General features: G+C 40.5%; 1 protein-coding gene across 2 annotated transcripts; it reads left to right on the top strand.

Annotated features, from left to right (window-relative positions):
- The first annotated feature begins 408 nt into the window (after nt 1-408).
- On the top strand, nt 409-15,777 carry INHBA (inhibin, beta A). 2 transcript variants are annotated; one of them, XM_010074692.1, is made up of 3 exons: nt 409-473; nt 3,204-3,725; nt 14,732-15,740. In XM_010074692.1, exons 2-3 carry the CDS (start codon nt 3,338-3,340, stop codon nt 15,616-15,618), a joined length of 1,275 nt encoding a protein of 424 aa, XP_010072994.1. In that variant the 5' UTR covers nt 409-473; nt 3,204-3,337; the 3' UTR covers nt 15,619-15,740. The 2 variants fall into 2 exon arrangements, with proteins under 2 accessions (XP_010072994.1, XP_010072995.1); XM_010074693.1 differs by lacking the exon at nt 409-473 and having other exon boundaries at nt 3,045-3,725; nt 14,732-15,777.
- The last annotated feature ends 5,008 nt before the right edge of the window (nt 15,778-20,785 follow it).

Genomic DNA, 20,785 nt, shown 5'->3' with positions numbered 1-20,785 from the left:
ATTTGGAAACTAGTAATTAAGTATCTGGCAAATACTGTAGTTGAACTAAATCAGTGATATCTAGATCTAATAATATCTATATCTCGCTATGTAATAAAACAAGTTGGAGCGTGTCTTCCTGACTCATAATGTTTGCTTTCAGTCTGATTTGAAGTTCTATGCTTTAAATGGATACAGAGATCACCACTACAAGTTGAATCCACGATATTTTGTCATGCTAGACAATTAGGAGTTTCCATTAGATAATTACCAGAAGTATGCCTCATACAGGAAAAACAGTCAATTGCTGATGTAACAGGATTAACCAATCCAGCACGGCGATCCGGCCCACTTACTTTTGACAGACATTATATGTGAGTGTACACATGAGAAGTACAGTATAAAGCTTCGCATTATAAATACCACAAAGAGGAACTTCAGCAGTTCTTAATGCACAATACAGCAGTCTCCTTCTGAGAGGCAGGACTAGAGAGGTAAAACTTTACATCAGCTCTTTGCTTTTAAAACTGAAACTTTTTCATTCCTGTGCATGCTGCTGCATACTGTTAGGGCTGTATTGAATGAATGCATACGCAGAGCTTTGCAGCTCAGGTAATTTTATAGAAGGAGTCTGAAGTGGCGTTTCTATATTCAAACAGTATGTATTTTTGTACATATATCTATGTATGTATGTAAGTACAAATGAACTGTATATCAGCGGTATCAGCAGACTGGCTTTTAGAAAGCAATGTTTTTTAGAAAGTTATGCTTTCGTGTTAAATCTGTCATCACCATGGCAGGCAAGTAAAATATTCTATACCTATATATAATAGAGATTGTCTGTGATAACTGTACCTGTTATATATGGCAAGCAGCGTATACCCCACAGCAAGAACTCAAAGATACTTATTTGCATTTTATATTGATTTATGTCTATCCTTTACTTTTCATCAGACACTGTTGGGATAGGTGCTATATTAGAACTATAAATAATCCCTTTAATTATGTCATCTGTTAGTACATCTAATCATGAATGCGTTATTTTCATCTGAAATTATTTTTTAGTCCAATTAAACTTTTAGTTCTATTTCAAGCTGACTTTCAGACTTCATATAATTACAACAGACTTTGGGCTGTTCACAAGATCCAAGAAATTTAGATGTATTATAGCGAGGTTTGTGTTACAAAGATGTGTTTATAAGAATGGCTGCAGGGTTTATAATGCTGACAGACCTGTAAGTGTAACAGTATATAACAGTATAGCAACTGAGGTCAGTAAAACACAGATGAGGGTGTACTGTGGATGCCTTATAACAGTGAAAGACTTATAAAAAAGCTTAATTGAAAAGAACTTGCAATATATAACATTTGTAAAACTTTGGTTGATTGTTCAATTACTTCTGTATGTTTCTTTTACCCTGACTATAATTCCTTGCCTGTCTCTCAGCCCATGTGCCTGTAGTCATCTCATGGAAATTAAAGACCTTACAATGCTTATATTTATAAATTACTCCTCTCCACTAAAATGCAAGAGTTGACGGTAATACAGTGAAAGTGGAATATTTGCTGAGTAGGAGGTAAGCACACCTGAGAAGACAGAGGTGTGTGAGAGAGAATGAAAGGAAGGAAAAGAAAGAGGGTAAATACTAAAACAGCAGAAGCTGTTCTAAGAAAATCTGTACAAGTTAAAGTCTGGAGGAGAAGAATCTCAAAAGTTAGAGTCTACTAGCTGTAGTTTTCTCATTTTCCATTCCCAAGTTCAAACGTGAGGGAGCTTGCTGACTTCACCCTTGCTAGGTAAGGAGCATAACAGAGGGGCTGCAGGACGTAAAGGGTCCATGAATCCATGGCAGTGGCACAGGGGATGCGTTTTCACTGCAGAGCAAAACCCTCATGGGCATAAACTGGCAAGAGTCTACCAACACTGCTTGAAACTCTGGCTCCTAGCAGCATTTTAGATTGCTTTTCATTCCCCATCCCTTATTCTAATATTATGGTTGCTCTGTGTGGTTTAAATGAATGAAATAAAAAGTGCCTTCTAATAACAATGGGCCAAATGTAGATCTTACTCAGCCTTCACTCAGACAGAATTATTATTGGCATTGATGAAAGATTTCCCTGAGTCAGGAGCGAGTATGATTTGGCCAGATGACATGTAACACTTTTCACCTTCAAAGCATTTTTCAGACATTACTTGATTAACCCCAAACCTAAATATATCTGCCTGAGAACTTCTAGGCACAGACTAGCATAGAAATAGGGGTATTTCTGGTGAGAGGGCATTACCTTAGCATGTCACAGATATGTGCCTCACCAACTCCTGCTTAGGCTGTCAGTGCCTGACTACGGACTGCAGCTGGAGAGTGTATCATGTATTATAGAGCCCTCCACACAACGGTGTCATTTTGCTCCTGTCAGATCTCTTGCCAGTGTTGATAACCTCCAGCATTTAGAAGTGAGCAGAAAAGATCTTTTCTCTTCTACTCAAGGCAGAATAATGTTCTGCCCAAAATATCCAGAGCCCCTGCCCTCATCCTCATCTCACTCACGAGCTATTTAACATCTCTTGCTATCCCTGACAACACCAGGCAGGACCAAGAGCAAGGTGCTCGTTAATAAAAGGTTTCACTCTTTTCATTCATTCATGTTTCCTCTGTTTAGTTAAGCCAGTGATACTGTTGAAGGAATAAAACAAACAAAACAAAACAAAACAAAAAAAAAAACAAAAATTAGTTCATCGGCCCTCAATAGTTAGGAAAAAAAAAAAAAAAAGGGGGGGGGGGGGGGGGGGAATGACAGCAAAGGGGAGCCAGGAGAGTCAGAGTGAGAAAAAAAAATAAGAAAAAAGAAAAAAAAAGAGTAAATTTGCAGGAATGAAAAGAGATTTTAGAAAGGGGGGAGGGCAGAAACCACGAGTAGTGATATTTGAAGAGAGGTGTGTGTTAGGGAAGCAATGAGCATAAGGAAGCCAGCCTGCCTGTTCCTCCCCCTTCCTAATCATAGCCTTTACTCACAGACAAAACTCCCTCCCTCTCTCATTCACTCACTCACTTTAGGCCAATCCGTCCTCTCTCTCTCTCCCCCTCTCTCTGTGTCTCTCTCCTACTCTGAGACAGAGTCAGAACTCTTCTCCCTGACAGCCACAAACATCTACAGCACTTATTGCATTCAGAGAGGGAACCTGCAAACAAAACTTCACAGAAAACTTTTGGTTCTTGTTCCAGAGAATTTGCTGAAGAGAAGGAAAAACAAACAAACAAACAAACCAAACCAGCCCCCCCCCAAAAAAACTGTGCGTGAAGGGGGAGGAAAAGCAGGGCCTTTTAAAAAGGGAATCACAACAACTTTTGCTGCCAGGATGCCTTTGCTTTGGAAGAGAGGATTTTTGTTGGTGCTTTGCTGGATTATAGTGAGGAGTTCCCCAACCCCAGGATCCGAGGGGCACAGTTCAGTCACTGACTGTCCATCATGTGCCCTCGCCACGCTCTCAAAGGATGTGCCCAGCTCACAGCCTGAGATGGTGGAAGCAGTAAAGAAGCACATACTGAACATGTTGCACTTGAGGGACAGACCTAATATCACCCAGCCGGTGCCCAAGGCAGCACTTTTAAATGCCATCAAGAAACTCCACGTGGGAAAGGTGGGAGAGGATGGTTATGTGGAAATAGAGGATGATGTTGGAAGAAGAGCCGAAATGAATGAAGTTGTGGAGCAAACCTCAGAAATCATCACTTTTGCAGAATCAGGTGAGTGCTTGAAAAACAAAACTGTAAAACAGCCTTTGTGCCAGAACTGCAATTAACTCGTTTTCTTCTCCTCAGCAATAATGTTTTCTGCAGGGTCGTAGGAGAGACTTTGGGGGAAGGCAGAAGGAAGAATGGGATGGGGAGACAGGACTCTGAAGGAATTTGATTTTTCTGACTTAGTCTTGGCTACAGATTACACTTGCTAAGCACAGACAGGCACACAGGGAGGAAGCTCTCTAACCAATCTAGAGCAGAAAGTCAGGCTGCAGCGGGGTCCTCCAAACTGCCTGTGAAGCCAGAGTACTTGCAGTAAAGTACTGGATCGAGAGCTGATGGTGAAAGAAAAAGGGCTGAAGCCTTTTGGGGAGTTTATCAAGACAGAAAGTGAGCTGCAAACTACTTGAGGAACAGCCCTTTCATGTAAAAATTACAGTGGAAGTTATAAAAGCGAATGAAGCTGCTGTAACTTTCAGAAGTGAGAGGGGGTTTTTTGGTTTGTGTTTCTTTTTTTAATTTAACACAGCATCTTCAGCAATAAAGAGTTGCAGGGACTGTCAGATGACTTCAATAGAGCCGGAGAAGTCGCTGTAGCTGATCCTGTTTGTAATGCAGAATTCTGCATACTGAACTCAAAAAAAAAAAAAAAAAAAAAGATTCTGTTCCTAAAACATTCCTGCCAAAAAAAATGCAACCTTGGTAGGGTATATTTTGAACTCTTTCACAGTTCTGTTTTCCCTAACTTTCATACAGTAAGGGCTCAGAATACAGATATTACTATTACTGAGTAATGGCTTAAAGACTCACATCAACTGCCTATAGGAAACAGCTCTAAAGTTGTACTTTACTGTCCCGTTCCTACATGAATAGGACCAGAACCCGTTCTAATTTAATGTATTTTACTGTCCCGTTCCTACATGAATAGGACCAGAACCCGTTTTAATTTAATGTATATGTGTGTGCATATATATCTGTTTGTATATGTGAGTATGTTTATACATGCATCAAGAGCAGTATCTTGCTGTAACTCTATCATCTAACTAACAGCAACTTTTTATGATGTTGTCTAGCCAAAGCATTTTTCCTGTTGCCAAGACGGTTTTAAAAGAATGTCATTGTTTTGTTTGGTACAGCATATGGTAGGCAAAGTATGCAAAGGAACTCCAAGCATTTTTGTTTAAAAGTTTGCTGCAGCAGTATAAACAATTAAGACAACACTCAGAGTTTCCAGTCCTGAAAACCTGTTGACTCAGATGTTCTGTTTGCAGGGAAGCCATGCACTAGAAGTGTGCATGCTTTTAAGAGCTTTCCTGCTAGCTGTCCGATTTCCAACTGTACAAGGAGCCCTTGCCTTCGGAGTCCTTGTCAATATACACATTATCAGTCCTTTCAGTCTGAAAGCTCAGGCTTTTTGGTTTTTCCGTCCCCTCCACTTCAGAAAGCAGGCAGAAGGTGTCAATTCCAGTGGTCACTAGAAGCAGGGCTGGCTCATCGTTAGTTTCGAAATGAGTTTTTTAAAAGCAAGGAAATCTCTAAGCTATGTATGAGTCGGATTCCCCACCTGGTTTTCAGCAGCTCGCTCTGAGCACAGTGAAACACATATGGCATGAGCAGTGGTTTCTCTTCACTGTGTGAGTCCCAATCATTTGTAAACACATTATTGTCTCTCCTGAGCTCTGACACAAAAGAATTTGGAATTTGATATATGCCTACTCAGTACGACACCCTCCAACGGCGGCTCCGGAAGCCATTGGCTCTGGGGATCACGTGAGAAGCGAAAATCATGCCATTGCCCACACGCTGGCCAATAGTCCGGCCACTGATCCTCCCCGCTACGAGCTACCCAACACTAACACGTCACTTCACTTGATTTACATAGTGCTGTCCTACCGCTGCTGGCCAAATTAATTTAGGAACACTTATGCTATGGAGTTGCACAGCTGAAGGATGGGGGCATCCACTGTGGTCCCGTGCCTTTTCTTCCCTGCTGCTTTTTCCACCTCCACGCTAAGCCCACCCTGGAAGCTGAGACAGGAGGGCTCTTTTTCTGGACCTTTTTCCCATACCTGCCTAGGCTGTGATTTGGGAGGAGGGAGGAGCAATTAGCAACCTAGAAACCGAGCTTTAGTGTTTGTTGGGGTTTATAATGGAAATGATAACTCTGTGCAGTAACTTTGGACTGCTCAAACATTTATTTTTTTAATCTATAGACATTCATATTTTGTGTCTTGCTAACATCAGATGGTCTACAACACTTCACAGGTGCCAGTGCTGTAACAACTGAAGTAAACTCTACCTAGGATCTCTTCCATTCATGCACTAGCAGTATTGCATGTTAAATATTCAAGCAGTATTATTTTTAACTGTTGAGGAAAGTGAGGTTAAAAAGAAGGCAAGTGACACATCATATAGAAAGTATGAGTTAAAGAAGGCAAGTGACACGTCATATAGAGAGTATGAGTTAAAGGAGGCAGGTGACATGTCATATAGAAAGTATGACTTAAAAAGACAGGAACAGAATACAGCTGCATACAGTCCCCACTTTTCACTCTGTGGGATAAGTTTAAAACACCAAGCAGCAGAATGAATGTATTCCTCTCACAGTGAGGTTAATGTGCTTCTTGCTTTTAATGTGAAACTCATTCTGTCTCGAAAGAGGGCAATAGGAAATCAATGAAAATGAATGGAAACATCTCACGTTGTATCAAATAAAGGTCTATGGAAAGACAAATAAGACTTGAGGCTTTCTGTTCCTTTGGGTATGATTTGACATAAACCAGCCATTCCCCCTACCTTTCAGAAGCCACATTTACTACTTGCCTTCATAAAAAAGTATTATTTCCATCTTTCATCAGCCGAATCCTCAGACATACAATGAAACGGAGTGAATGAACAAACAGTGCCCTGTGCACGTGGCTCTGGCTGGAGACTATTTTCTAAAACAGACCAAAATTCAAACGAGAACAGGTTTCAGACAATTAGAGAGGAAACTGAATGCAGTGAATTTGTCTGACGCACAGGTGTAGTTATGTCCAGGAAATCAGCAAAATAGTTGGCAGGTAGTTTTCACAGCTAACAAATCCAGGCAGATCTTTGCAAAACTAATGACTGTGAGTATTGGGCAAAAGTTTACAAATGCACCCTACTGTCCTTTGGCACTCTTACAAGTAAAACATGAAAATGATTTTCTACTTGCATATCAAACTAAGATTACTAACCTCGATTAGTTCTGCTACGAGGGTAGCTGTGCCAGAGCTCTGCGGATTTCTTCAAGGTCTTAAAAACAGTCTTTTGAGGAGAGGGGTCATATAATTTTGTGACAAGGAAATCCAACAGGTTCTGTTACTGAGATATTCAATGCTCATAAAGTATGGTTGGCTACTAACTCTTTCATTATTTTAAGTAGATAGCTTATTAGGCAGACCTGGGATTTTGCCAAGTGAATTTGATCTTGGCAACTAAACTACCAATGAAATGGGTTGCTAACATCAGCCCCCGAGAAAGTGATAGGAATTATTGGATGGAAATACTGAAATCCAAAGACATACTGTTAGGAGAACTGTCAGAAAAAAAAAAAAAAAAAGAGAGAGAGAGAAGTCTGACAGCTATTTAGACCGCTTCTACCTTTTTGTATCACTTCATACTGAATTCAAGGTGAACTGACTTGATTGTGGGATGCCTACTTTCACGTGCAGATCCATGTGCATACACACTCATGCCTTTCCCTAGGAAGATACCTACTCTTATACAGCCAGGCTGGCAGATCAGGAGGAAAAAAAAAGAATGGGTCTCTTATGCCTCTTTAAATCATTTCGTCAATATTCTTTGGAAAGCAAACTTATTTAATGGTACAGATATCCTTGCTGAGCAGAGAATGGCCACGAGAGGGCACACTCCAAAGGCTTTTTGCTCCACGCAGGGCAACCTTCCTGCAAGCTCCTATTTTACCTTATTGGATCCTGAATCCCAGAGATCTTTATGCTTATCTGTAGCTTCTCTGAGTGGAGCTTTTGTTTCTCTCTTCTAGTTTATTTAAAAGGCAGAGAGATTCACTGAAGTGGAAGACTGCAAGTAAAATAATGCAGGAAGGAAACATGCAAAGGCAAAGGGGGGAAAGATAAACTGATGGATGCTAGGAGTTCTGGAAACCTAGAGAGATCAGAAATTATCATTATTATTTTTTACAAGATACTGAGAAATGTAACCGTGAATCATCATCTGAGCTGATTTTCTCTCGTCTGTTTTTAATGCAGTCTCCCCGGCTTTCAGAAAACAAGCCTATTTCCCCCTTTTATTTTTTTTTTCTTTTTTTCCTGCTTTGGCATACTGTATCAAAGATTTCAAGTTTAGCAAATGAAAGCAAGTTACTTCCAGAAGAAGAAAGCCATTCTGTATTAATCTGTTTCATTGTAACAAAACGTGAGAATTCAGGGAGGTTGGTTGATTTGAGAACAACTGGAGAAAGCACAGAGGAATGTGAGAAGGTGGGGATCAGTTTAGAAAAAAAAAGATACCTGCGAGAGAGAGAGAGAGAGAAATTACTGCCTGTGTCCATCTCTGTGTGTAGTCATGCATACAGTTTTGTATGCAAATGCAGCTGGGAACATCAGAATATGCATTTGCCTGCCTGTGTGTATAAGTGCATATATGCCCATATGTACGCGTATGCCAAGGCAGACACGCTTGTATATCCATGTACCTGCAACACTGTCATAGCAACAGGTTCCTGCAGATCAGTATGGGCATCCATGTGCCCTCCTGTGTGCAAGATGCATCTACACTGCATATGTGTAAATGACGCATGCTGAGGAGTTCTTGTATCTAGATAGGTCTATATGGGTATGGAAAGGCAAACTCATTTAATGCAACAGAGCTTTGCAAGACTGATTTAGAATTGAAGCTTAGTCTGCGGGAAGCAATTGGAAGTTTTGCTATTCATTTCAGTGGGATTGGGATTTGGGCCTTAGTGCACAGAAATCAAAGATTTTAATGAAAACAGACTGGCAGCTTCCGACCAGCTTAATTTTAGAATTTACAACAAATTATTAAAAGTATGTCCAAAACCCCCTTTTCTCTCTTTCATGAAAGGCAAAGACTTGGTATCGCTTTTATCTTAAACTATGTTATTAGTGCAAGTGACCCTAAACTTTGCTTGACATATTTTAGACATAAATGCAAAAAAACAAAAAAACTTCAAACAAACACCTTTTTTGTTTCTAAATATTTAAAGCCATGTGGGGGAAGGGCTTTCAATTTGGAAAGAGCTCTAGACTGTGGATGTAAAGTGCTTCCCTCCTGACAAAATAGCAGAGGAGAGTCAAGGTTCACCAGAACTGAATTATTTCACATTCTGAATGACCTTGTCCATGCCCCTTTGGGTTAGCTTTTCAATAAAAAGGTATTTAAATAAGGTTTCTGCTGCATTTTCCCCCCACGAATGCTTGGGGAATAGTTATTTTTCCTGGTTTTCTTTTTTTTTTTTTGTTTATTTTTGTCTTACAAGTAAAAAAATCTCCTTTTCCTGGCAGCAAAGGCTATGTGAACATAAAGATGAGGTGTTTGTTATTTGTGTCATGAATTGCTCCTCCCTTTGTAAGAGGCAACAGTCAGGCAGTCAGGGAGCAGGAACGAAAGTACGCAACCTGGATGACCAGTCACATACGAGGGGTGATGAATAGTCAGAATAAATAGTTTGCCAGTGATCCATAGGCTGAAATGCTTTCACAGGAACGGCCACTGTCTAATCACTGTAATAACACATTTGTAATAATCAGTCTGCCCAGGGGATAATTGCCAGACGATAACAGTGCTAAATTCACTGAATAAATTCTATCCTGCAAACAATTCATCTAACTCTAGTGGTCACTCATTAGTAAACATTTTGAGCAATTATCTCTCAATAACCGTGCTCTTCTCTTCACTCTCTTTAGAGGAACCTTTCTAGTAACCTATTTTTTTCTGTCTCCTGGGGAACGGAAATGAGAAGTGAAGAGAAGGATGCTTTTGAATGTAATTACAGATTGGCACGCAGTACAAATTCCCCCAAATCTAAACATAGGCAGTAGTAAAGTTAGCAACTAAAAAAGGAAAAAAAAAGCTTGCTTTGTATGGAAAAACAGTTCACTTACAGTATAACATAAAAACGGTTCAAAATCAAACTGCAGTGAAGCATGGAAATTTAAAGTAACAGCACCTTCTCACACAGTGAGAAGTTTTCAAAGGAAAATTTAGATCCCGTGTATTAAGAGAAATTAAGAATAAGTCGTATTATAATGTCAGAAAGGATAATCGCTTTCATTATGAAAAAACAGCCATAATCATTTAACAACAGCATATGATTTAAAAAAAAAAAAGGTAATTTTATGTATCTTAACATTTTACTCAGAAAAAAGATCCTCTTAACTGTATAGCTTAGACCCTACCTAGTGTACGTATACAGCTTGAAATGAAAGGGCTCGATCTTGAATCCCGCTGCAAATTGCAAATAAATGAGCTTCAACCGCCGGGTTAGAGCCAGCGATGCTGGAGGAAGGATCCTTAGCCTCAGAGGAAGAGTGCACTGGAGCTGCGTGAGCCCAGCACGACCCAGCCGATGCAGGGCTGTCCCCCAGCCCCCCTGCGCCTGGCCCCACAGGGGCTCTGCCAGCCCCTCCGCACCCTCCTGCACCGTGTCCGTCACCTCACGCTGTTTGGGAGCGGGTAGGGAGCGCAGAGATCCCTGCGTGAGCCCTGAGCAGCCCTTCCAGAGGCAGAGAGCGGGGTACCTGTGCAGGCGCCCCTCTGCTCGCGTGTTCAGGTTTCTCTCCTAAAAAGGTGTGCGAGCACCGCTTGAAGAGAAAAACAGATACGAGCAAACTCTCGTGCTATATATACTGATGCTACACTTTCTTTCCATTCAGTAACTCCTTCCATTAAACCTTTTACCATATATGCACTACTTCTTAGGGCTGGTGTTTTTAACCATTTCTCACAGCATTTGCCGGTGTCGCTCGCGCTGCCGGACTGCTCCCTCGGCATCCCAGCCCTCTTCCTGAAGGGACTTTGCTCCGCGGTAAAGCAGAGAGGTGGCCTCTCCACGGCTTTGGGAAAGGGAGACGAGGAAAAGCAATCAGAGGAGGCCCAAAGGAATCCCTCGTCTCTTTTTTTTCAGCTGCTTTCTGCTGTGATAACAATCCAGGCTGTTGACATCGCCGTTTATACGAGCATGGAAGTGATGAAGGCATTACCACTGTTGGGCTGTGAGTCTTTCCACAGGAGTCAGGCAGGAGGAGCAGGATGATTAGAAATGGAAAAAAGACCCTTGCAAATCAACTGTGGCAGATGAAAAGGCAGGACAAGAGGATAAACAAAGTGTAATTATGGAAGTGATAGCATCCCCAACTTTCAGGAAGGTCTACTTTTACTTTCAGTTAGATGAACAGTATGTATTTCCAAAGCTTTGAACCAGGTCATTAACTCAGACCAAAAAGGAAAGTCTGCTAAATCCCTAAGCAATATTTGGACAAAATGAAATATAGACTTTTTTTTTTTTTTTTTTTTTTGTCTCAGGACACTTGAAGAATTTATTTTATTGCAGCACCGAACCTTTTGGAAATAAAGATCCTGTTATAAAGTGAATGTGTAATCATAATAACCCAGATCCAGAGATCTCAATTCAGTTTTAGCACAGGTCAAACTCTGACTTCAAAATGAGCTTGTTTAAGCCTCATGACCTTGTAAAGGCTGCAGGACTCATACAATTTGTGCTGTGTGATTGTAACAAACTAATTGTGAATGTGGAGAGAATTCAGAAAAGCTTCGGGTTTTGCTAACGTGAAAGCATGCTTTTCGTCCCCAACTTTATACCATTCTCAGTCTCCTTCTAAAAAGATCTGTGAAAGGGAAAGGTTTTTTTCATTGCTATAAAACCTCTTATTAGCTACGCAGGTTTGAGGACTCAGGATTTTGTTTCGTCCAGAAATACTAGGCTCATATAAGCTTCCTGCATCTTTTTTTTCTTTAGGATCTGAATCGACCATTCTTGTGTGAAAATGTAGCTAACTACATCCAGAGAGACTGTTATTGTAGCTAACAACCTACAGGGAGGCTGTTATCCCTGGATAAGGACATATCTTTGGCTATCTTGCTTAAGCTCAGTTTCCTCAAGTGAAGAAAAAGCGAGTACTCGGGTACTTTCACTGTAGTTTTCAAATATTTTTAGTAATGAGGAAGCACTCAACCTTCAGGCAGACAGGAGCGTATGAAAAACTAACAGAGTTCTTGAGGTCCTGTTTCTTTCATGTGATATCTGTCAAAAAGCCTGGCTGCACTGCTACGCGTCTGGCCAGTGCAGAAGGTAATATGAATATTTACTGTTGGCAGTATGTCACTTCATAACTATTTTCAACTCCCACTAGCATGGAAATAACAGAATGTGAAATATCCTGCACTAGCACTTAAGAGCACTAGGTTATTCTGTAATGCAGGGCTGTCTGGCTTTTCATGGTCCACCTCAGCAACACAGAGTAAGTTTTGCACTTCCCCATTCCCTGCACAAGTCTGTGAGCCCTGGGGAAAGAGAGAAGCTGGGAAGAGGCTGCTGGTGGCCAGAGCAATTTCTGCAGCTTGGTCTAAACCATCTTTTTTCCTCCAAGGTTTCCTTGGATAGTGACAGCTAGCAGAAGGGGTTGGATAGAGAGTCATGGAGCAGCAACCCACTCCTGGCAGGTCACCTGCCTTCAGGTCCCCCTGAAGCCCAGGTCCCTCTCAGAAAGGGTTTGTTGGGACTGTGGCAGGGAAAGGGATAAGCTAAAGTTAGAGGCTTGCTTTAGAAGAGAGAGCTGGGGAGAATAAAGCCACAGGCTGGACGGATGATCCTCACAGGCCTGAGAAGATTTGATTCTCATAGAGAACACTATAACATCCCTACATACACGGCAACCAACCTCTTGGATCAGACTTCCTTTGGACTGGAGGAATGTCATTGTGCATCTCCTCATGATCTGAAACCCAGGCAGGGGTGGGATTAATGCCTATCGCCTGCCTTCTTCTCCAACACAGCTGGCTGCTTTGCCATCGTTTCATTTCCACAATGAAAGAAAAAAAAAAAAAAAGGTGTTAACTGATATCAGTCATTACTGAATGAATCTTATTTTTAAAATAATTGAAAAACAGTAACTCCACCATGCCTCACAGTACTTGTCAGCTTGCTCTGTCTTTTCTATAAGCCACTTCCTTTTCTAAAGCAGAGTCCTACTGCTTCATGTAGCTCCCTGAGATGAGAAATCAACATAACTCACTCTGGAGACTGGCATCAGCAAAGTCTGTGAGAAGCAGTTAACAGAAACCATGTGTTTCCCTATCTCAGTGACACTTAAAAGTCTACAATTTCACACTCTCACTTAGAGGGAAAACAAAAACAAAATGCTGTGCCCTTTGGCCACTCTAATTCAGAAGCATCTGTCTCTTTGACCTGGGAATGCCACCAGGGAAAGCTGAATGTGTCAGTGCCAGGACTCCACTGAGAAGGAAAGCAACAGGTACCTCAAAGGGCAGCACACCCTTCCCACAGACTTTAGAAACCAGGAACTCTTGAATTTGTGAGCAAATACAGGACCGATGTTTCCTATGATTTTGCCCAAGCAGGGAGGTGGTCGGGGAGCCTGTACCAGTGGAGTTCAGTGGCAATGGGAAGCAAGGAGGAGAGCCATGAGAGCAATTTTTCCTGTATGTGTCCAACCACTTCAGTTTTGATCACCTTTCACCCTTTTTAGGATGCAAAGTTCTGGTTCCCTGACAAGCAAAACCACTGCTCAGAGAATCAGGTCAACAACCGCGGGTAGCTCAAGAATAGTATCAGTGACAAACTGACAATTATGAACAGTTTCTCTCTCACTAAGGTCAGATGTTTGTGTGTTTCAAATCTGTGACCCCAGTCCATCCTGGCCTCCATGCCAAGAAAGAACAAAAGATGCCAACATGGCTTTTTCTTTTTTCAAGAAAATAAAAAAAATACCTCTCTCTCAAAAAACAAACAAACAAACAAAAAAAAAACCACCACCACCCCCCAGCTAATTCATTCTCTCTTAACTTTTTCATGCTCTAGTGATCAAATCATTAAACAGCCCTCATTATTCATTCCAACTTCTGCCAGGGATATGAGCCCTGTATCAGAAAAACACCCCCTCACCATCATAATCATCATCATGACATCTCAGCAAGTTGATACAATTATGCCAGAGAACCATCCCCATAATTATACAGTTCTTTAGCTCATTTCTCAGTGTATTCACCATTACTATAATCACAGCGAGTACAGTGTGTTAAATTAAGAACAGGATCTACAGCTAACATCCCACAGGATGAAGAGTCTGCCTTCTTCTTTACAATATAACTCTGCAACCCTCTAAAAGCCGAGGCTCATATTTTAGCATTTCTTTGTTTTTGAAACAATTGACATTTACAACTCATTTTCAGATGCACATGAAGAATGGCATTTTACGGAGGGAGAAAGGGCAGACCTCGTTCCCACATAATTTCCAAAGTATTGCCAAAGAATTGGCAGGGCTGGAACTCACTCCTTAACTTTAGCTATTAGGCACAGATTTGTATGCGTATGGTGCATACAGTCATGGACTGCTGTCACAAAAGCATTTTTGCCTTTCAGCTAACAGTGATCAGAAAGACAGCTTAGGCAAATGAACTCTTAGAAGCTAGTGGTGCTTATTTGCCATGGGGTGCTTTACATCAATGACTATATCATTACTATAACAAAATGATTTGGTTAAAATATGATACCAGAAAAAACAACCAGCAAAGAAATCCTTTTCTAAAGAGAGAACCTTCACAAGAGACAAACTGAGGAAGGGATGAGGTGCAGTAAAGTTAGAACAGAAGAATCATAAAAATTGAGAGAAGTAGGAAACCTAGGGAACTTCATTTCTGTGCAACAGTAACAGAATTCTCTTTTAACAGAATGCAAGCAGACATACTAACAAGTTCTTCCTGTCTATTTCCATTTACCAAATCAGGCACAGCCAAGAAAATGTTGCACTTTGAGATTTCCAAGGAAGGCAGTGAATTATCGGTGGTGGAACATGCTGAAGTGTGGCTCTTCCTGAAGGTCTCCAAGGCCAACCGGAGCAGGACAAAAGTCACCATCCGCCTGTTCCAACAGCAGCGGCAGCCAAAAGGCAACTCCGAAGGAGCAGAAGATATGGAGGATGGGGGGCTGAAAGGTGAAAGGAGTGAGACTTTGATTTCAGAAAAGGCAGTGGACACTCGTAAGAGCACTTGGCACATCTTTCCTGTCTCCAGCAGCGTCCAGAGACTCCTGGACCAAGGCAAGAGCTCTTTGGATGTGCGGATTGCCTGTGACCTGTGCCAAGAGACTGGAGCCAGCCTGGTGCTACTGGGCAAGAAAAAGAAAAAGGAAGATGATGGCGAAGGGAAAGAAAAGGAAGCCGGAGAATTGACAGGAGAAGAGGAGAAGGAACAATCACATCGGCCCTTCCTGATGATGCTTGCCCGGCACTCAGAGGACCGCCAGCACAGGCGGCGGAGACGAGGCCTGGAGTGCGATGGTAAAGTCAACATCTGCTGCAAGAAGCAGTTCTTTGTCAGCTTCAAGGACATAGGATGGAGTGACTGGATCATTGCACCTACAGGTTATCACGCCAACTACTGCGAAGGAGAGTGCCCCAGCCATATAGCAGGCACATCTGGTTCCTCATTATCTTTCCATTCCACTGTCATCAACCATTACCGCATGCGGGGCCATAGCCCCTTTGCCAACCTCAAGTCATGTTGTGTGCCCACAAAGCTGCGGCCCATGTCCATGCTCTACTACGATGATGGCCAGAACATCATTAAGAAAGACATACAGAATATGATCGTGGAGGAGTGTGGCTGTTCATAGACACATTTGTGTGCAAGACCCTTCTCATTGAGAAGAAAATGTATCAAAAGCCCAAGAAGAGGAAAGACTGGACATGGTATAAACTTTTTTTTGAATGCAAAAATCACCGGAAATAAAAGCAAAAACAAAAGAGAGAGAGAAAAGAGAAAAGAAAAAAAAAAAAAAAGAAAAAAGACTTATGGAGGATCAGAAAAGACTTCAGCTATGAAAAGGAAGAAAGCTTCACAAACCTGGGCTTGAATGAGATACATCTGAATGGCGGTATGGGTTGGGGATTTCCCCTTCCTTTCAGTATGCTCCTTATCTTATCACATAGTATATTAAACTTTAGTTATTACTAGGGGAGATACGTTCCCTCCCTTAGTTACCCATCAATTCAAGCCGTGGTAGCAGCTCATCTAACCTGCAGCAATTTGGACTAAGTCCAAAATGTCATTGAAATTCCTTGAAAAGCCATGTGTATGAACACTACATTCACTGGCACTTTCCCCCCAAATTTACTGAGGAACTGAGTAGGTGTGTAGTGTTTGTGTGTATATATATATGGCTGTGTATTTATATACATATCTCTATACATACAGGCACTATACACATACATGTATTTAACATTGGTAAAGGGACAACATTGTGCAGGTGCATCTTCTGCACTACATTTACAAAAAAAAAAAAGAAAAATGAAAAAGAAAAATGAAGAAAAAAACAATAAAAAAAAGAATGAATGAAAGAATAAAAGTTACATTTTGTAAAGGTGCTTACAATGTTAGAACTATGCAACCTAGTTGGTTTGAAACTGTTTACCTGCACGAGAAAGAAAAAAAAAAAAACCAGAAAGACTTTTTTTTAAATGGAAGTAACTTGTTTTAAAAAAATTTCTTCAGTGAGAGATACTTGAAAGGAACATGTTTGTCCAGTTACTGGAGCCAAACATTTCTATATTTTGTAAAAAAAATTTTTAATCGTTTACTATTTGCACTACAATGGTGTCTGACCTGTCTAATCCTTATTTAACAAATATTTGCAAGGGAGGGTGGTTGGGTGTGGGAGGGGTTGAGAGCTGCACTTATTGTGAGCTATACAAGAACTGCTACAGCACACAAAATAGCTATTTTTATTATTATAATAATTATTATTATTTTGTACCTTAAAATGAATAGACACATACACCAAAGACATTTGTGCGAGCCTCTAAAAAGTCTGTTTGTGGTTGGTACCATTCACCTGTAATAAGTTAGGGTGTGAACTAAGGGTAAGTGGGTTGATTACATTCAGGCTAGAATACCTGATAACCAGTTAAATTCAAATAGTGCCCTCAACTGAAAATTGCCGTTTGAAGTAAGCCCAGAAAAGCCCTGGGATTTGGATCCAAGGTGCTCGGATCCGGGGTCCACCTAAGCATAACTGTACTCTTTTGGATGTACAACACTAAGACTTGTCCCTGATGTGCAGCAACTGCGCGTTGTTGGGAAACAGCTTTTTACAAGGGATATACATATATATATGTATATATTTCTGTATGTATATATGTATGTATACACAAGGTATAAGCACTTCTGGCTTCACTTTAATGTTCTTAAAGCAATGAATGTTTGTGTGCAAAGCACAGGATGTTAATAAGATTGTTTTGTACTACCGAGTGGGAGGCTACACGTTTAAAACGGTATTTGTGTGAGAGAAACCTCAAGTGCTGGTGTACACTTAGAAAGTCTGGATGGAAAATTGCAAGCAGCTTTGGGTCCTGCCCACCATCGCCCCTGCAAACACACAGAAAATGGCAGTTGCGGTAGAATTTCTGTTTGAAATGCAGCCTTCGGTGAAAGACCGGCTGTCTCAACCACCACCCTCTAGCACCACAACCCTTAATGGGTTTGCGTGTTACCTGTAAGACCTAATTTTCAGTGTCAACACCTAACCTGAAAGGTCCAACCCGTAGGGCATAGGTAGATAGGTTTGGTTTTTTTTTAAAAAAAAAATTCTATCGCTGTCATATTTAAAAGAATGTTAAAGTTACAACATTTGTCTTTGGGTAGGGGGGAGACGAACAGAGGGAACGGGAGAAATCTTTAGGCCCTGTTTACACTGAGCTTGATAACCCTGAGCCTGAAGCTTCAGACTCTCACAGGTTTGCAGGACCAAGCCCCTGTTAGCTGCCTTCTGACAAGACAGGCTTCAAAATGCCTCTCAAAGAAAGAAGACTAACGTGGCTCCCCACCTTGCTGAGAGCACAGTCTGTAAAAATAAAAAATAAAAAATAAAAAAAAAAATAAATTAAAAAAAATAGCACAATTTAACCCGGTCACATTGGCTAGGGATAGCGTGTTAGCACCTTCATGGCGAGAACCATGTTTAAACAGTGTAATCAGGGCCTTCATTTTTTTTGTCAGCCAAAACTGTTTGTGTGTGTGCGTGTGTGTGTTCTCTGTGTGTGCACATGAGCGCCTGTCTGCGTTTGTAGGTATCAATAGAGATTTAAGAAAAAAATAAAGAAAAAAAAAGGAAAAAAAAAAGAAAGAAAAGGAAAAAAAAAAGCCCTTTCCTCCGTTGAATAGATATCAACATACATGCTTATAGCTAAGTTTCCTATCTAATTTATTCCACAGTATTTAGATTGCATAGTACAGCTAATGGGCTATACATTTATGTACTTTTTATATGATGCATTTTTTTACAGACTTGTTTGCAATTTGCAAAAAAAAAAAAAATTTAAAACATTTATAACAATTGGGTAAACACTAAATTTGTCACTAAAGTATTCTGTAAAATATCAAGGCTTTCTGATTTAAATTATTTGCGGAAGTCTGTGGGTTTTTTTTTTTTTGTGTTTTCTTCCTGGGGAAAGGGAGGGATACCAAATGTTAGCAGGAAAATTAAAAAACAAACAAATAATAAAAAAAGATGCACAACTAATTTATCTTTATCATGTCAACAAACCAAGATCCTGACCCTACTTCTTTTGAAGCAAGTGGCAGAATTCCTGTTGTTTTTTCTAGAAGTAGAGCCAGGCTCTGGAACAGCAGAAGCAGGGACATAGTCTGTGACAGCTGTTGAGGACAGTACCTTTTATTTCACCGGGGTTTAGACCTGGCTTTAAAAACGGGTGCACACTGTCCCAGAACCCCTACTCATGCCAACAGGCTGGTCTCCTTACAAGAGTAGTAAAACTACTTACATGAGTAAAGGTAAGCCAGGGTGAATCAGAGGTTCCCTTTGCTGTGGCAGCGTGGAGGGAGAGAAAGGATTGTCAATGAATGGCACCATATCCAACATTGTTTAATTCAATTATTTAAACCAGGCTGCTTGCATCACAATTGGTCTCTGAATGTAGTGGCAAGGGAAGCAGGTGAGATGGCTCATGCTGGTAAAAAATATTCTCAAGTGGGATTAGTTAGCGAGTATTGGAGACCTGAGATCCCAGCACCTCCCCCTGAACGGCAATGGCAAAACTCCCAATAGCTGCAAGCAGAGTAGGTTTAGGCTCACAGTTTTCCTGGGCAAAGCAGAAATAGCCTTTAAAAAGAAGCCTGATGCTAAGTTTGATACCAGCTTTTATGTGGTGAATGGGGACTGGCCCTGGAAAACATAAAACTAGCCGGAGACAACTTCCAAGTGAGGAAAGAAAATTGGATTTTAGAAGTGGTAAGCATGTTTCATGATAGATTCACCAAAAACAGAAGAAGGTTTTCAGATCATAAAGTGACTGTTCCTAAGCCCTGCTTTTTGGCTTTCAGTTTTTTGTGTATACTAGTCACAAACTTCAAGGTTTCTCCCTCCAATCTCTAGATTCAGTCATGGGGTTTTGATTTGTGGTCAGAGTTATTTAAAGTAGGGGGAAATGAAAAACTATGTGATAAAATAAAATAAGAAATCGGGATGTTAATCAAGACTGACTGATTCCAGCAAAATACCCCACCCCCCGATAATTTGATTTAATTAAATCTGCATGTACTTAAAATAGCATTAGAAATTGTTACCATATTTAAGCAGTTGTTCAAGGGCATGCAGTCTCAAAAATTACTTCTCCTTTCAGGTATGACTATACCAAAAAAAAAAAAAAAAAAAAAAGGCTTTTAACTACTAACACATTCCTTTCCATATAACATAGTTCCTGTTTATATTGAAAATGTATTTTCAGTATATATTTAATCACAGAAATGTATTTGTTTAGTACCTCCACAATCTTCTTGCTTCACAGTTGACCACATTTGGTTGTCTTTCCCCCTCTCCATGTCAGATGCCCACTGGATACAAGGCCTAAGAAACTGGCAGATGTGTACATTAAGAAGTTTCTTTGGGAGGGCTGAATGTATTTGTATTCTTGGGGTTTAGCAAAGGAAATGCTTACAGATGATTATAATTATTGTGCACTCATATGTCACAGTGGAATACTGATCTAGGGCTTGAAACTGTAGAACTGAATGGAATGGGAGTTTTGTCATTGGCTTCAACAGAAAGTCTCTTACTAAATCATTGCAAAGTAGGACTCCTTTATATATACCTGCTTTTTTGTTTGTTTGTTTTTAGTTGAGATTTAAGCCATCAAGTTAATTTAACTGTGACACTACAAGGCCACATAGAGACTAGCAGCAATATGTCCGAGGTAGAGAAGTTCAGGCATCTGTAAAGTCTACGTGCAAAATCAACATTTTTATAGACTGTAGTTACTCGTGTGGAATAGTGCCTTACTCTGTAAGCAATGCTGTTGATTTCAGAGGGTCTCCTTTCCTAGAAAGTTACCAGTCAGCATCAATAAAGTGAGTGAAATCTATTTCTGGAGTATAGGTAGAAGAGATGTGATGGAAACAATTAAGTTCTTTAAGTTAAACCTCATGTCAATAGTGTGCATCAGTATAAGAATCAGATGCTAATCACTTTCCTTATGCTGAAAACAGCTTTACCCCACATCTGCTCTCACTGCATTACATGTGGAGTAAAAAGGCTTTCAGTACGAGTAAATAAAATCATAATTGGACCTTTCGTGAACAACTATAAGCAACATTTTAATGGGCAGAAACAAACAACACTTCTGGGTTATATAGCTATTTATTTTTTGAGATATACTGAATCTGTGTTAATTCTCAATGGGTTTCTTAGTATTTAAATACCTTCAAAACCAATACATTGACGATGGGTTGAAGATATATATATGTATGTATATATACATATTATATAT

The sequence above is a fragment of the Pterocles gutturalis genome, unplaced genomic scaffold, assembly GCF_000699245.1.
Source record: "Pterocles gutturalis isolate BGI_N339 unplaced genomic scaffold, ASM69924v1 scaffold33857, whole genome shotgun sequence".
Classification (NCBI taxonomy): domain Eukaryota; kingdom Metazoa; phylum Chordata; class Aves; order Pterocliformes; family Pteroclidae; genus Pterocles; species Pterocles gutturalis.
The sequence above is the reverse complement of the archived record's forward strand: the minus strand, read 5'-3'. Positions and strand labels throughout refer to the sequence as shown.